We start from the raw sequence: 18455 nt of genomic DNA on the forward strand, positions 1-18455 counted from the left end.
AGAACACTGTCCAACCATCTCGTCCTCTGTCATCCCCTTCTCCTTGTGCCCTCCATCTTTCCCAGCATCAGGGTCTTTTCCAGGGAGTCTTCTCTTCTCATGAGGTGGCCAAAGTATTGGAGCCTCAGCTTCACGATCTGTCCTTCCAGTGAGCACTCAGGGTTGATTTCCTTAAGAATGGATGCGTTTGATCTTCTTGCTGTCCATGGGACTCTCAAGAGTCTCCTCCAGCACCATAATTCAAAAGCATCAATTCTTCGGCGATCAGCCTTCTTGATGGTCCAGCTCTCACTTCCATACATCACTACTGGGAAAAACATGGCTTTAACTATACGGACCTTTGTTGGTAAGGTGATGTCTCTACTTTTTAAGATGTTGTCTAGATTTGCCATCGCCTTTCTCCCAAGGAGCAGGCGTCTTTTAATTTCGTGACTGCTGTCACCATCTGCAGTGATCATGGAGCCCAAGAAAGTAAAATCTCTCACTGCCTCCATTTCTTCCCCTTCTATTTGCCAGGAGGTGATGGGCCCAGTGGCCATGATCTTTGTTTTTTTGATGTTGAGCTTCAGACCATATTTTGCACTCTCCTCTTTCACCCTCATTAAAAGGTTCTTTAATTCCTCCTCACTTTCTGCCATCAAGGTTGTGTCATCTGCATATCTGAGGTTGTTGATATTTCTTCCGGCGATCTTAATTCCGGCTTTGGATTCATTCAGCCCAGCCTTTCGCATGATGAATTCTGCATATAAGTTAAATAAGCAGGGGGACAATATACAGCCTTGCCGTACTGCTTTCCCAATTTTGAACCAATCAGTTGTTCCATATCTAGTTCTAACTGTAGCTTCTTGTCCCACAGAGAGATTTCTCAGGAGACAGATGAGGTGATCAGGCACTCCCATTTCTTTAAGAACTTGCCATAGTTTGCTGTGGTCGACACAGTCAAAGGCTTTTGCATAGTCAATGAAGCAGAAGTAGATGTCTTTCTGGAACTCTCTAGCTTTCTCCATAATCCAGCGCATGTTTGCAATTTGGTCTCTGGTTCCTCTGCTTCTTCTAAATCCAGCTTGCACTTCTGGGAGTTCTTGGTCCACATACTGCTTAAGCCTGCCTTGTAGAATTTTAAGCATAACCTTGCTAGCGTGTGAAATGAGTGCAATTGTGCGGTAGTTGGAGCATTCTTTGGCACTTCCCTTCTTTGGGATTGGGATGTAGACTGATCTTCTCCAATCCTCTGGCCACTGCTGAGTTTTCCAAATTTGCTGGCATATTGAGTGTAGCACCTTAACAGCACCATCTTTTAAAATTTTAAATAGTTCAGCTGGAATATCATCACTTCCACTGGCCTTGTTATTAGCAATGCTTTCTAAGGCCCATTTGACTTCACTTTCCAGGATGTCTGGCTCAAGGTCAGCAACCACAATACCTGGGGTATACGAGAAATCCATTTCTTTCTGGTATAGTTCCTCTGTGTATTCTTGCCACCTCTTCTTGATGTCTTCTGTTTCTGTTAGGTCCTTTCCACTTTTGTCTTTTATTATGGTAGTCTTTGTAAGAAATGTTCCTTTCATATCTCCAATTTTCTTGAACAGATCTCTGGTTTTTCCCATTCTATTGTTTTCCTCTATTTCTTTGCATTGCTCGTTTATGAAGGCCTTCTTGTCTCTCCTTGCTATTTTTTGGAAATCTGCATTCAATTTCCTGCATCTTCCACTATCTCCCTCGTATTTTGCTTGCCTTCTCTCCCCCACTATTTGTAAGGCCTCGTTGGAGAGCCACTTTGCTTTCTTGCATTTCCTTTTCATTGGGATGGTTTTAGTTGCTGCCTCTTGTATAATGTTACGAGCCTCCATCCATAGTTCTTCAGGCACTCTTTCCACCAAATCTAAATCCTTAAACCTGTTCCTCACTTTCACTGTGTATTCATAAGGGATTTGACATAGATTGTATCTTACCGGCCCAGTGGTTTTTCCTACTTTCTTCAGTTTAAGCTTTAATTTTGCTATAAGAAGCTGATGATCTGAGCCACAATCAGCTCCAGGTCTTGTTTTTGCTGACTGTATAGAGCTTCTCCACCTTTGGCTGCAGAGAATATAATCAATCTGATTTAGATGCTGCCCATCTGGTGATGTCCATGTGTAGAGTCGTCTCTTGTGTTGTTGGAAAAGAGTGTTTGTGATGACCAGCTTGTTCTCTTGACAAAACTCTATTAGCCTTTGCCCTGCTTCGTTTTGAACTCCAAGGCCAAACTTGCCAATTGTTCCTTTTATCTCTTGACTCCCTACTTTAGCATTCCAATCCCCTATAATGAGAAGAACATCCTTCTTTGGTGTCATTTCTATAAGGTGTTGTAAGTCTTCATAGAATTGGTCAATTTCAGTTTCTTCAGCACCAGTGGTTGGTGCATAAACTTGGATTACTGTGATGTTAAAAGGTCTGCCTTGGATTCATATCGAGATCATTCTATCATTTTTGAGATTGCATCCCAGTACAGCTTTTGCCACTTTTTTGTTGACTATGAGGGCCACTCCATTTCTTTTATGGGATTCTTGCCCACAGTAGTAGATGTGATGGTCATCCGAACTGAATTCGCCCATTCCCGTCCATTTTAGTTCACTGATGCCCAGGATGTCAATATTTATTCTTGCCATCTCATTTTTGACCACATCCAACTTATCAAGGTTCATGGTTCTTACATTCCAGGTTCCCATGCAATATTTTTCTTTACAGCATTGGACTTTCCTTTCACTTCCAGGCATATCCGCAACTGAGCGTCCTTTCGGCTTTGGCCCAGCCGCTTCATCAGCTCTGGATCTACTTGTACTTGTCCTCCGTTCTTTCTCAGTAGCATGTTGGATGCCTTCCGACCTGAGGGGCTCATCTTCCAGCGTCCTAACTTTTATATGCCTGTTGTCTTTGTCAATGGAGTTTTCTTGGCAGGGATACTGGAGTGGCTTGCCGGTTCCTGCTCCAGGTGGATCACGTTTGGTCAAAACTCTCCACTATGACCTGTCCATCTTGGGTGGCCCTGCATGGCATAGCTCATAGCTTCTCTGAGTTATTCAAGCCCCTTCACCACGGCAAGGCAGTGATCAATGAAGGGGAAATAAATGCATAGTGCTTGACAAAGGAGCAAGCAAAACAAAAACAACCCCTTGCACCTTGTCACTTGCAACCTTGATGTCAACAGAAAGAGGGAAAAGGCAATGATAAAGGATTACGGATAGGAAGAGCCAAGGACAGCCAAACCCAAACCAGGAGTTCTGTGACTGCTGGACTCTGGTCAGAGGAAAGACCCAATGTATTTGATCCAATAAGAACTTATGTACTTCAGTTGGAAGCACCTAAGTTCTAACATGCACTGGACTCTTCTGAAAGCTCAGTACCCTGCAGATCTCTACCACAAAAAGCTAACACAAAAAGCTAACCTCACATACATGTGAGTGGTTGCACTGACCAGAAATCTAGTGAAACGCTCTCCTGTTTAGACAGCTACATGTTAGGGAAGGAGGTGTGCAATGTAAGCAGTTTCCCTTAAAAAGCTGCAGTAAAGACAACCATCAAAATAAAACAACAATCAGAAATGTAAGGGTTAATGCTGCCAGCTGTTTTCCATAGCAAAATAAAGTAGAAAGAAAAGAGACTAATTACAACCTTGATACAAGCAAAATAATATCCTGGCCTTAAGTGTTGCCAAAGCAAATGTTATGCAAAGGTCAGCTTGGAAGAATGTCAGCATCTCAGTTAATCAGAGCCACACCAGCACTAGGAAGAGCTTCTCCATTTTGTAATAAGGGGAAAAGCTGACTCGCCTGATGGCGAAACACCACAGACAGCTGCATCATTCTGTTCTTGCACCACGGCTTCTCTCAGTGGGTGGCAACCTTGAGTTTCTAGCATAAGGTTCTATAAATGGCACAAAAGTTTATCAGGGACTAAGAAGCCAATTGCAAGCCAAGTTTTGGAAGTTGTATCTTGCTCACACCAGTGAGAATTTCAGCCAATAAGCGAGGGGGCTAAACAAGCAACAGGCTGGAAAAAGAGGTCCCAGAGGCTGGCTTGCTGTGTCCAGAGGTCTTGCCTTGTGTAAGACTGAATCCTCATCCCCACCCACTGTCTCTGAAACAATTGCATCAGCTGGAATCCAAGATAAATGAAAGCAAATCAGGGGATTTTGTAGAAGGCATTGCACAACGATGGAGGAAAATGATGAAATTTCCATAGCAACATCAAACCATTTTGCAAACTGCACTCAAGTGACTATGGTGACTCAACATTCTGGAGTGCACAGACTTCAGTCAGCTTTAAAAAGTAGTAATCATTTGCATGTGTCCAGAACTTAAGCTTCTCATGCTGGCAATAATCCACTCAATGCTAAGTTTACAGTGAAGGAAGGTGGCCTTGCAACTAAAGTACTGAACAAGCATTCAGGAGAACTGGGTTCATGTGCAGCTATCACAGAACACAAGCGAGAAGCTGGGTCCAACTGCATATTCCCTCACTGCAATTTTCACAGATTCCAGGTGATGACATTGCTTTTGAGAGATTATCCGAAACTGAGTTTCAGCTGACATCCGGAAAATGCACGGAAGTATGCTTTCTTTGTCACTAAGAGGTGGGAAGTGGATATTCAGAAGCAGAATATTCTACAGTCTGGTTCGTTTTCTGGATAAGGGGTGCTGTAAGTCACATCTAGCTTGCACAAAGCAGGACAGAAATGCATGTATGTTTATCTCCTACCTCTTCCTTCCAGACACTGCCTTGGGAGGCATACTGCTATGGCGGTTTTCAATCCCTTACTATATACAGTGGTACCTCTGGTTGCGAACGGAATCCGTTCCGGAGCCCCGTTCGCAACCAGAGAGGAACGCAACCTGCGTCTGCGTGTCTGTGTGTTCTGATTTGCCGCATCCGTGTGACATCATTTTGAGCGTCTGTGCATGCGCAAGTGGCAAAACCCGGAAGTAACCCTTTCCGGTACTTCCAGGTCGCCGCGGGACACAACCTGAAAACTTGCAACCTGAAGCAAACACAACACGTGGCATGACTGTACAGTGGTACCTCTGGTTACGAATGCTTCTGGTTATGCATGCTTTGGGTTATAAACTCTGCTAACCCGGAAGTAGTTGCTCCTGGTTGTAAAATTTGCTCCAGGATGTGAGCAGAAGTTGCGCGCTAGAGGCGTGCGCACAGCAGGAGGTGCCATTAGCGAAAGTGCGCCTCAGGATAAGAATGATTTCAGCTTAAGAATGGACTTCTGGGACGAATTAAGTTTGCAACCAGAGGTACCACTGTATGCTTTTATTCACATGGTTAATTATGATGAAATCCTAAGGGCTATATGGTTTGATTTAAGTATTTCTTACAATCAGACCTTTCTACAGATGACCAATGGCTGCAGGCAGGACTCCTGTCTTTTAAAATGTTTTATATAGTGTTGCACATCTTTAGGCACTAACTACCCTACTTAATAAAAATAATAATATAATCCATGAAATTACAGACTCAATGCACTGGTTGTTGTCTGCTTTCAGGGCCTGGTTTCCAATGCATTTTAACTCCAGTTAATGACAATACATTATTCTCTGTTAACTGAATCTGTCTTGACGAAATGTGCAGTGCTGTACTTTGTGGGCTGTATGTGTCCTTTCCGTTGCCTGGATGGGTGGTCTCAGGATTGCTGATTAAACAGGTTATCATGTCTTCTTTCTCATGCTTTCTCTCTGCATTTGTTTGGGAGTGCATTAATGGTTCAAGGCTAGTTACAGGGGGGAAAGTCATTTGATTCTAGCGGGGTTGCTTCCAGACAACCTGTTTATTGAACATTTGTCCTGATTTGTTTGCAGGGAGATTAAACAAAGTTGGCTATTTATTGAGCATTATTCTGCTCTGTTCCCGGGAAGGCATCAAAGCAAGCAGTGCTATTTTTCTAGAAGTGTGTGCTCTTTCACACAAACATTTGCATATGTATAGACACAGCTTGCACCTGTGTTCAGTGTTCACATGTGAGCAAGCCTACAACTGCAATCATGGTGCATGTTTGAAAGGGTAACAAGTCACACATAAACAAGACAACCTGAAACAGCATGGCCAGCTTCACCCAAAAGTATCTTTCATGGGGCATTTAGGATGACATCTCGTCTCAGATATGCCATTTTGAAACCAATTTTAGCATTAAAAAAACCCCCACCAGCAGTGTAAATATGGCTATGTATTTCTTCATACTGAGATAATAAGTGGAAGAATGAAACTTAAGTAAATGGATATTAAAATATATGGCAGCAAGAACGAACATTTATTAAGTGGCATTCATGTGTGCATTTTCCTTGTAAACTCACTTTTTTCTGATTGGCTGGAGTCAAACTCCTAAAGAGCTTCCTTCCCTGTTTGCCAGCATTCCAAATGGTGAAGGAAGTCCACCGACTGAGGATTCTCTCTTCCAGAAACAAGACACGGTGTGTCCAGATGGTTCCCCTGAGAAATAGAGGGAAAGAGTGAGAGACCAAGACTCATCTTCAGTGAGACACAGTGCATTCCAAAGACACTTGCACAGAAAACGGACCAGCAACATTGCCAGAGGAGCCGAAAGCTGTCACCAGGGAAACATTCTCCTTGTGTAAATAGTAAACTCGATGTCTCTGGGAGATGAAGACTCTCAACATGTAGGTTTTAGGACATGATCAGCCCATGCTGCTCAGATCATAGGAACATGAAGCTGCGAAATAGGTTACAATTAAGACCATTAAAGCTGCCAAAAGTTAAACAAAAGGAACAGGAGGATGCCCAAGGCATTCTTTGCTGTTGTCTTATCCAACTTGGATGGATGGCCACCAGGCATTGTATATAAGATGTCCTGAGCTGTCTGGGAGAGTGAAATATCTGACATAGATCACACCAAGGAATTGATACGCTGCACTCGTTCTTTTAAGAGCCATTGCTCAGTTGTAAAACATCTGCTCTGCATGCAAAAGGCCCCAGACTCAATACCTGGTCTTTGCAGAGAAGGCTGGGAGAGACCCCTGCCAGAGAGCTGCTGTCAGTTAGCGGAGGCAATAGGGAGCAAGAGGTTTGACTTGGTATAAGGCAGCTTCCTATAATCCTAAGGAATATACCGTACTGAAAATGTTTCTTTTTTTAAGAAAAGGAAGCTAAATGCAACACAACTGAAATTAAAAATAGTTAAGAGGGGAAAACACCCTATTGACCCAAACCAAAATATAATCTTAAAATTCTGTAAACCCTAAGCACAAATGTCAAATGAACAAAAACTTACATTTTTTCGGCAATGGGTTGTTGTTTCTAAATTAGCATATTGTCAAGTATTATTAAACTGACACCAATATCTGTCTGTGAGATGTTGGTGGAATATAACTGAACAGGATTTCATTCCATGAGAGAGACCATGGGGAGAAAAAACGCGCACAATCCATTCAGCACCCCCCAACTTGAGGTGTTTTGTAATTGCTCTTTCTTTAAGTGCTCAAATGCGGCAGAACTAATTGGACCATGTATTTAAAAACATGCTCTTTCCCAGGGCTAGTTTTGCACAAGTTAATACTCTGCGTGTTTTCTGGAACTTAATGGATGTCTGTTTTATAAGGTGATCCTTAAGAAATCTAAAGGCATTTCAGAAAGGAAAACCAAAAAATGGGGGGGGGCCTTCTAATACTTGGTCTTCTGCTCATATGTCTGAAAAGTTGGTTTGTTTTCCCCATAAACTGCAGTGTGCAGCAGTGCACACATACAACCCCCCCACCCCATCTCTGAACACACTCAACACTCAAATTCTCAGAAAAATCTCTTTTTTATTTAGGAAATATATAAGAACTGATAATCACAAAGGGCCTTAGAGCTAAATTTCCTTTCACCCCCGAATAGCACCTCCCTTCCGTCCTCAGTTGTTGCTCCCTATACTGTATTGTGTTATCAAATGGAAGTCACAGTTCTTAGTCTATTAAATATGTGTTCAAGAAGTGAAAGGATAACACAGTCGTAATGCAATAAATATGACATAGGAACAAACACAGATAGACAGTTTTGTGATGGTGGTGGTTTGGTGTGTGTGCATATACTGTGTGTGTGTGTGTGTGTGTGTGTGTGCGCGCGCGCGCTCATGTGAGAGGGAGAGTGTGAATGATGGGTTGAGGCTGTGGTGCAGTGCGAGGGGCCTTCTATGTTCTACCGCATTTTGGGATATGAAGTGCAACTCTAAACTCTTCATCAGCCTGCAACAATACACTAACCAACCAACTAGTCTTGCTAGTGGAAGCTTGTACAAAGACTTCCACTAGTAGCACAGGGGCGGCCAGCTCCCAAGATCTACTTACAGAATTAAAAACTGGCAGTGATCTACCCCTGTTTTTGGGTGGTTCAGTTCAAACTTGTTGACCTTTTCTTAGGGAGGCGATATCCCCATTTTGGGGGGTTCTTGGTGAGAGAAAGGAACAGCCACTCACTAAATGACTAAACTCCATCTTCCCTTCCGCAGATCGTGAGACGATGGAGGGTGGGGGGAGGGGGAGGGGCTGGATTCAATTTAACCAATGCTAAGGAAAGGGAATCAGCGATCGATCGTGATCTACCAAAACCTCCCGGGGATCTACCACTAGATCGCGATCAACCTGTTGGACATCCCTGCACTAGTACAATAGGGCTTTCCCTCTTCGTCTTCCTCCTCCTCCCCCTCCTTCCATACACTTATCATGTGCCCCCAAACTGATTTGGGGGCAGAACCCCTGGAACAGTGTGGGACGGTGTGGGAGAGGGCAGATCATTCCAGCAGGCAAGCAGGAATGCTTCTGCTGCCAGAGCGATCTCCTTAGCACTATGCTGAATTTCTTCCTCTATATATATATATATATATATATATATATATATATATATATATATGTATATACATGGATGCATATTCCTTCTGAACCTACACATTTTAGATCATTTAAAGATGATGGAAATCAAGCAGTCTCTCCCTCTCCCTGCCCTCTCTTTCACACACAAAATGAGCACACTGACAGTATAGGAGCCAGAGAATAAATTGCAGTGAAAGCCAACTAATAGCACTGTAAACCTGACAGTATTGCTAAAATGTGGGCTTTATAGCAAGCTGGCAGATGTCTTTTTGTCCAAGTGTATTTTTATGTCTGCACTTTCAAAATAAAATTCCAATTTGGCACATATAAACACCAGATAACATAAGCAAATACTGGACCTATTTGAAATGTTGAATCCACATGCTTTGCAACCATAACAAGGAAACATCTGCAAATGCAGAGAATAGGTTAGGATTATCAATTTTAAGCACCCTCAACAGACCCAGGGCAAACAGTTCTCTCTCCCCCCTCCACCCATCCCTTCCCTACAATTTGGTAAAATCAGTTCTGTTTGCAAGAATTTATGCTCGTTTTGATTAGGCTCATTTCTCACTGTCTTCCATCATGCTTTGAGTGTTTTCTTAAGTAATCATTCCCACCATAAAAGTAATATTTCAGAATGTTATTACCTAGTATGGCATAAAGAAAAATGACCATAGCACAGAACACTAGTTCACACTGAGGATTCTTTCCCTATATTCTAACAAAGTTGCCAAATCATGTTTAAAAATAATCCTGTCATTGTTAGGTAGAATAAATTCATTTCTAATAGTGGGGAGGAGACGATTTTGGCATACTCCTCCTTTCTCCTGCAGCAGCCATGCACTACCACCCACACAATTCTAGAAAGCACCCCAATCCTCTGGGGCAGATTGAGGAGGGGGGAAGGGTGTAAGCCATGGGTAGGCAAACTAAGGACCAGGGGCCGGATCCGGCCCAATTGCCTTCTAAATCCGGCCCGCAGATGGTCTGGGAATCAGTGTGTGTTTACATGAGTAGAATGTGCCCTTTTATTTAAAATGCATCTCTGGGTTATTTGTGGGGCATAGGAATTCATTCATTCCCCCCCAAAAAAAATATAGTCCGGCCCCCCGCAAGTTCTGAGGGACAGTGGACCAGCCCCCTGCTGAAAATGTTTGCTGACCCCTGATGTAAGCAGTTCTTCAGGGAAGGAAGAATCTGTCAAAAGAGCTTCCTCATCCTCTGTTCAAAGAAGCCTCTGCTGAAGAAAGCTTTCCATGAGTGGATGGACACAACTATTGTGCTTAAATGCAGCAGCCCTATAAAGGGCTACACAGTTCGTACCTTGGTTTGCGAACAGCTTAGTTCTTGAACTTTTTGGCTCCCAACCACCACAAACCGGGAAGTGACTGTCCCGGTTTGAGAACTATTTTTGGAAGCTGAACGTCTGATGGGGCTTCCGTGGCTTCCGATTGGCTGCAGGAGCTTCCTGCAGCCAATCAGAAACCGTGCTTTGGAAGTCAGACAGACTTCTGGAATGGATTCCGTTCAACTTCCAAGGTACGACTGTATAAATTAGTAAACCCTAAGCAAACATTTAAAGGAAAGGACTCTTTGTTGTAATTCAATATCTCTTTGTGCCACGTGGGAAATCGTGGAATGAACTTTGCCCGCTCTTTTAGGCTGAAATGCTATGTACACCTATCCAGGAGTAAGCTGCATGGAATAGTGGAAACCACAAATGAGTAGCCTTTACATAGAATTGCATTAGGCATCTTGTTATTTAATCCAGAGGTGGGGGGGGGGCAACACTCTAAGTCTGTTCTCACAATTACCAACCATCATTTATTAATTTAGTTTGTGTTCACAAAATCATTTAAATAGATGGATTATTTACTGAAGTATGATTGTGAGCTATCTTGGAACTTCAAGGAACCAAGAGGCAGGGTAGATTCCCACCCCCCAAAAATGTTGTTGTTGTTTTTAAATGAATAGAAAGCATACAGAAAAGGGCAGCCAAATGGTTAAGAAAAGACAAAAGCTAATCTAGGGCCAAGGACTGTCTGAATGTGGTCTACTGGAGGCAAGCAACAGGGGACAGGTGTTGCCTTCATGCCTTCCTTGTAAGCTTCACAGAGGCACCTGGCTGCCATACTTAGAAACAGAAAGCTGGGTCAGATAGACTTTGGTCTGATATAACAGGGCTCTTAAATCCGTATATTCTAACGATGAATTCTTGCTGAAAAAAATAATTTTAAAAATGCTCCACTGGAAGCACTGCACACCCCGAAGAGGAATATGTTTCTGTCACTGCAAGATCAACAGCGCTAGCTAGATACAAAAATGACTGTGTCTAAGCTAGCACACTTACTGCTGTCAAGATACTTTGATTCTGAACAGAAATTTCCCCACTGTTTCAAATTTGGGCCTCCCATAACAAAAGATTGCGACTTGTGCCAAACTGTTAAATGTGGGAAAAGGGGAGCTGGGATGAGACCAACTAATCAAATTCTTCAACTTTTCACCTAAAGTAAGATTTGTAGCAGCCTGGTCTCCAGGGACGAAAGATTGATTATTGCACTGTTGGCTAGCCAAACCCTTTAAAAAACGACTTCTCTAGAGCTGAAAAGACAAACCCATGTGTGGTTTGCTGAAACAGAAATCCTACTTTCACATTTGACAGTTAAGGCCTCTCCTTCGGATCTTAATTTGGCAGGATAGAATGTCCAGGTCATTAATCACTGCTAAACCTTTATTAAATCTGCAGAAGACCTGTGCAAAATAGCGTAACACTTGGTTATGAATTATCTGAATTTCCAAAATCATTCAGTAACTATCAACATTGTTAATATACAAACCACTGAAATGCAATTTTGGGCAAAGAGAATTTTGGCAAGGCAGACTGAAAAAGGCCTCGTTCAACATGGAACTACTCTCTGGTTGATTTTATAATGTGAGCTTTCATGCGCAAAATGGCAACCGGGCAGAGGATGGAAGTTCATGATATGTGAGGAGTGATCACTCATTCCTGCCCACCACATCACTGCCAGGTTGCCACACAATCAATAAACACACACACACAAAACACCTCATGCATTGCATCAAATGCAGGCCCGAGCCTGACTGAGTAAAAAGTAACCACAAACAAGTGAAGTAATGGATCATCCCATAACACATGTTTTTACAAGTCTCCAAGGTACAATACCTGTTTCAGTCAAAACTAGATTTGTAGCTTGCCTCACTCATGCTCCTGCTGCTTCTGTCATCAGATCAGCCATTGAATGGAGGTGGATTCACACTGATTGATTGATTGACTGATTGATTGATTGACTGACTGACTGTGCTATATCCCACCATTCCCTCCAAAGGACCCTAAGGCAGCCGACAATGATCAAACGCTACAAACCCCATAGTTTTGAAACATTCTAAAAAGCAGCTTAAAACATTCTTAAACAGTGATCTCAGGTTTGCCGGGAATGGTGTCTTTCAGCCATCAAATGGGTAAAAATGAATGCTTTTAAGCTTTCCCCCCTGCAAAATCAATAGAAGAAGAAGAGTTTGGATTTGATATCCCGCTTTATCACTACCCGAAGGAGTCTCAAAGCGGCTAACAATCTCCTTTCCCTTCCTCCCCCACAACAAACACTCTTTGAGGTGAGTGGGGCTGAGAGACTTCAAAGAAGTGTGACTGGCCCAAGGTCACCCAGCAGCTGCATGTGGAGGAGCGGAGACGCGAACCCGGTTCACCAGATTACGAGTCTACCACTCTTAACCACTATACCACACTGAAGGAGACAGAAGCACCTCACTAGGGAAGAGCTCCACAAACGGAGAACCACCACAAAATAGGTCACCATGAAATAGGTCACCACCAACCAGGCAGCCCTGAGTATTGGCACCACCACCAAGGCCTCACCTGCTGATTATATGACCTATGATAAACACACAGTCAGTCCTCACCACTGCAAACGTCATGTCCACATCTTTGGATTGCAACCACTGAAACCAATCCCACAAGTTGTAATTTGATGGTGCTCTAGAGACCTCCAACACACCTGAACCAATAGGGACAGCAAATTTAGCACAGCCCTGAGCAATTTCCTCCTCAAACTGATTCTGAAATCTCTTACAGGTCTGGGTCTGGATTTAAAGAGCTCTGCTGGGTGATGTGGCAGAGAGGGGAGCTCTGTTTGCTACCGTCCCTGCCATGTGGCAGGGACGTGGAATGCACTCATGGCTCTATTTAGTCAGATTTGAACCAGGACTTCTGTTCTAACCAACACCACTCCTGCCTCATTGCCCACAGCAAAGGAGCTTTTAAACCAGACTCCCCAAGGCCAGAGATGGTGCTTGGGAGTGATGTGTAGATGGCCCTTTCCATCTCACTATTTCACAGCGAAACCAAGGCTTTGACAGGATCACAACAGCAGTACATAGTTGTCCTTCTATCCAGTGGTGAGATCTACAAGATTAAATAAAGCAGTGCCAGCAATATCCCAAGGCAGATGTGGTAGATAATGTTTTGTAGAGGTACTAGTGGTGGGGACATTTCTTCCCTTTCAAAATTATGTCTGAGAGCATTTGCTCTTTGCCACTTGGTGTATAGGAAGAATGAGGATGTGAAGATTCAACAGATGTTAGCTGTATGTCCATGACATACCCAATGAACTTCTAAAACATGGTGTAAATTCACTCAGACAAACAATCTGTGATGGCCTAGATGCATGGAAAGGAACTAGCAAGAGGGACATTGAAACTTAAACATGTTAGAATCATAATCTACACCTATTCAAAAAGCATAATGTTCTGAATTACCTGGCCTGTAATCCTGCACCCAATTATAAATCATTTTGATTTTATTTAAACATATACAACTGGATACAGTAATACAACTGGACCGCAGTGTGAGGTATCTCGATACAAAGCAATATTGATTGCTGAAAGTACTCAATGTTAAGTCATTTAAAGGATCCTTCCTTCCATGCAAGGCAGAGCCCAGGTGTCAATTCTTTACATCCATAGAAAGTACTTTTGCTATGAAGTATTCGAAACTTCCGGAAATGCTTTAATGGAAATAAGTTTGTTTTAAGGAAATATTCTTCTAAACTGCAAAACACTGAATACATGCGTAGTTTTTACGAGTCATGATTTCACATGCCCTCTAATTATGACATGAGAATCGTAAAGGCAGGAATAATAAGTAGAGCATGAAGGTGTTTTGATTTCTGATGGGAATTATTAATTGGATCTCAGGAGTTGAGAGAACGTTTGTTTCTTCGCGTCTGCAAGTGCAACATGCCCCTTTTATGGCAGTTTAGCACTTCATCACCACGACGGGTGTCACAACTTGGAAACTCTTCATAAATAAATGCAGCCAATTGGAACAGCCAGTCCACATGAAATTTCAACAGTGTCTAGAGACCAAGGGTTGTAATGTTTATTGCCCCTCTAGCTAACAATGGAATTTTGGACTTGATGCAAAAAATCTCTTAAATAATAACCGCAAAGTTACAAGATCTTCTGATTTGGAGCTTAGCTGCTGCTGGCATTTGTCGACAGATGTCTGTTAATCAGTTTTTATAGGATACACGATTCCCAGAAGGAAAAAAAATTTAATGCACAAGTTAACAAATGTTGCACGACATTCCAAGATTAGACAGTAGTGGAAACTCTAGAACCTTCTTCTAGGTCCTTAAAAGGAGCCAGTTCTGCCTTTTAAAAATACACAAACACAAACACATCACTCCCAAAATCAAAGCAGTAATAAAAAAACCTAATAATTTTCTGCACTTAAAAATCTAAAGCTACGAGAATTCAAAGCCTATCTGAAGGACGAAAACATTTACTTTTGCCAAAAAAGTGACAAACTAAAATCAAGGGCTATAAAGGATTAGCTCTTGTTGTGGTAACCAAGTGCAACAACTGCTAGCTCCTCTCCCTGTGACTGGAGAGAACTGTGAGTAGATTTACAGGTAGGACTGCTGCTCAGCACATCAGTGGAACAAAAGGACTAGTTTAATAATGTGTATGCAGTCACCAATGGATACTGAAGATGTAGTTGAAAGACAGGTCTCAAATGCCTAGTGGTCACCATAGCCCTCTGTAGCCTCACACACCAGTTTTCAGCTTGCAGAATGGGTATAGGAAACAAAAAATTACAACATGCTGTTTTTTTTACCAAACAGTCCTCCCTGGTCTTGTTGAAAGCATACTTGTTGTAGCACTTTGTGCCTGCTGAAATCTGTTTGTTCCTATTTCGAGAACTCTTCCATAGTAAGTACGAAATCAGGGAGGAAAGTTATGTGCCCAAATAAACTTGGATGTCTTCCATCAGCTTCAGAAAAGATTGTGAGTTAGCTCAGTTAGTTGGTAGAGCATGAGACCGTAATCTCAGAGTTGTGGTTTTGAGACCCACATTGGGCAAAAGATACCTGCATTGCAGTTGTCAGGAGCTCGTCCTACACTCAAGTAGGACCCTGGCAGAGACACATGCCCGACTGGCATGTTCTCTCCCTCCTGGTCGTCCGTTTGGGAGCTTCAAAAGCTTTCTTCTGCCTGAACATCACAGTGACAGATGCCAACAGACATAGGCACACTTAGGGATCTGCAGAGTCTTTGCAGCTTGCATACCAGAACTCAGCAACTCAGCCTTTCGGCTAATCTACTTTATTTACATATAAGCACACAAGGAGCACTGCAACATGGCTCCCCCTCTCTCTAGCATCAGTCAGCAAAGAGAAAGAACAAAGGACAATAGTCCCACTTCACGGAACACAGTAACACATCCTGTCTCCGTCACTTCCCACTCTGTGGAGTCAAAACATGCACCGTCATGTGATAGGCAACAATCCCATGACTGCAATCACGGAGCAGGAATCTTAACAGCAGGGGGTTGGACGAGATGACCCTCTGAGTCCCTTCCAATTCTAGGATTCTATATATGCCACTTTTTTGAGTCAGTTCCAAAGCCAATTCAACACATTATCTCCCAACCAAAAAACAAGGGGTTCTATGAAGGGGTTCCCTGTTCTATGAAGGTTTCTGGGAAGCTGTGAAACCCTGTGAAACCCTTCAAACTACAACTCCCACAATTCTTTGGGGAAAGCTACAGCATATAAACCAGTTTCAGACTGGTTCAGATCTTTAATGCAGATATCCCCTAATATAACAGCTGTAAATCATTCAGCAGTAGGCATCTGGTTGCTTTTTCACCTGTGAAATATTATGAATGATAATTTTATGTATTTATTTATAAAACTTCCTTCCTCAGAACGACCCCAAGAATATGTGCATCAAATGTAAGATCAAAGTTCAGTACAGAACTAAAAACATACATAAACTAAAAACTAGCTGCAGACAATAAAGACCACAATCTAAGACAGAGTTAAATGTTCTAAAGACACTGGGATCAATAGACGTAAGCACTGTCTGTTGTTAGACTGTGGCCAAAATTTGTGAGCAGTGAGGTGGAAAGCCAGCAATCCTGATTATCTGTAAGCGAAAAGAAATAGACTCTTTTTTTATCATCAGTGCTAGAATACGAGGCATAAAAAGCATTTCTACATGTTCACACACAAGAGACAACACAGAATGCCGAGCAAGACTTTAAAGAATGACTGGAAGCGAAGCAGTAATCCAGCTAGCTAAAAATCTTTCTGAATGGTTGCCTCATTGTATTACAGTATCTGTCAGCCACCAAATCCAGACTCATACCAAGGCTGGATTCCCAAGCAGCTATGAAAACCAAGGACTAGGGCTGATGGGTCCATTTGCGATCTATTAAATATAGAATGGTTTGATATGTAAGAATTGTGCTGATGCCGTGCCAATTATATTTTCATTAAAGTAAGTTATAGAACTAAGATAGTCTGTACTTCTCAGCCAGCACATTCTCCGCACACATGTTCACCACATTTTCCAGCCCCTTGATTGAATAAAAATAGGTCCAATGACTATGATTCAACAAGTCTTGGTAAAACTATTTAAAATATTGGCCTGGTACAAAAACAGATCGCAGAATCAAGCCAAATATCTTTAGATTTATGTACAGTTCTTGCAAATCAAACCTAAAGCACAGCAGTAAAAAACACACAAAAACTACTACTACTAAATTCTGGGCTAGGAACCACAAGTTGTTGTCATGGGGGGAAAAGGGTTTCATCCAACATTGTGTGAGCAGAAGGCAACAGGGGTGCAGAAAGCTACCAAACATTGTGGTCTGTGTCATTTGGAAATACATAGTGAGAGGAAGAGAAATTGCCCTGAATCAGAAGGAAGAATATTGCGCCCCACTGAGCAAAATTCTTCCACTGAATTTTTGAACCAGTTTTTGACGGTTCAAAGAATGGTGCTGGTTCCTTGGAAGCCCATCATTTTAGCAAGATTCCAATGTGAATCCTCTCCTGAATCAGGAAGGGTTTTGCATTCAAATCCCCTTCTAACCCCCCTTCCTTTTAGCAGGGGTGAATTTTACAGCAAAATGATGTTTTAAATTGCATGGTTAGGGAGTTAAGAAAGCAGCAGCCAAGCATCTTAGCATTCCATTGTACATGCATTATTACTATAACAGTGAGCTTGGCCCTCATGCAGGTAGCGAATTGCCACTCCGGCTCCTACACACCCCTTTGTGGGAGAGTTAAATCAGAAAGTCTACATCATAGAACTTTACCTTGGGAATATTTTCATAGCTTCAGGTTGTGTCATAAGGACAAGCAGTGGGTGGATGTTGGGTTCATGCAGAGAAGTGTGTGACTGTGCCTTCAGGCTAATTATATGATTATTACAGGTGTGGGCTTTGTGAAAACCTGTAATGAACACAAGTTAATGTTACTAATATAGATTTTTAAAAAAACATGTAGCTTAAGGAGTGTCAAAAGAGAGATGGGTTTTTGGGGTTTTTCCCCTTTAGGTTTCCGGTTCACCTAGGTTGCCTTGTACGCTGGGCCGTTCCCAGGGCCAGTAGCTGGGATTCCTGCCTTGGGGGATCAGGGAATGCCACTTTCCCAGACTCCCAGCGCCAAGGCAGGTGCAAAGGAGATGCAGCAACTTGCAAAGAGCAATTAAAGAAACCGCCCGAAACAAATGAAACTAAAAGCAGTTCTTAAAAGTTACATAAGAAGCCACCTCCCACAAAAGATTCTCACTGGTTCATTTCAGTCTTCACATTAACTACTATTTCATAGCCAGAAGCAACATGAATCCAAGGCTCAAGGAGTGCCAAATTGAGACTCTTTATCTCACATTCCCAATGAACAAGAATTTTGCTTTGTTTTTACTATTTCTGCCCTTTCCTGAAAATGTCCCCCATGCCCCAATTTCATCTGATCTTGTTAGCAATGAGTCTGATTCTAGTAATTCAGAATTAAACTCAAGAAAAATTCTTCTACTAGGCTTCTGTCTGTTTCACACACAGCCTTCATTTGTAGAAAAACCGTTAACGTAATAGTGAAAACCACTGACTGTCACCTCCTTCAACTACTTTGGCCTGATGGATAACTCAAAATGAGCTTTATGGCGAGGAGCTTAACAATGCAAAGCTTCTTGACAAATTTTAACTTTCTTTTCTATTGTGTAAATGGTAAAATATATTGTAACATGCTCACAACCGCAGGCAAAACATTAAAATGG

General features: G+C 42.3%; 1 protein-coding gene across 5 annotated transcripts in view; it reads right to left on the reverse strand.

The window, feature by feature from the left end:
- B3GNTL1 (UDP-GlcNAc:betaGal beta-1,3-N-acetylglucosaminyltransferase like 1) overlaps window positions 1-18455 on the reverse strand; it is a gene marked incomplete at its 5' end in the record, with an annotated part of 167449 nt that overhangs the window by 15406 nt on the left and 133588 nt on the right. For all 5 annotated transcript variants that reach the window (XM_081848750.1, XM_081848749.1, XM_081848751.1 and 2 more), the window contains one exon: window positions 6336-6471. In XM_081848750.1, coding sequence (XP_081704876.1) covers window positions 6336-6471 — 136 coding nt within the window. The remainder of the gene's footprint in view (window positions 1-6335; window positions 6472-18455) is intronic.

This window comes from Podarcis erhardii, assembly GCF_964252035.2.
Source record: "Podarcis erhardii genome assembly, chromosome: 2".
In the NCBI taxonomy this organism is placed as follows: domain Eukaryota; kingdom Metazoa; phylum Chordata; class Lepidosauria; order Squamata; family Lacertidae; genus Podarcis; species Podarcis erhardii.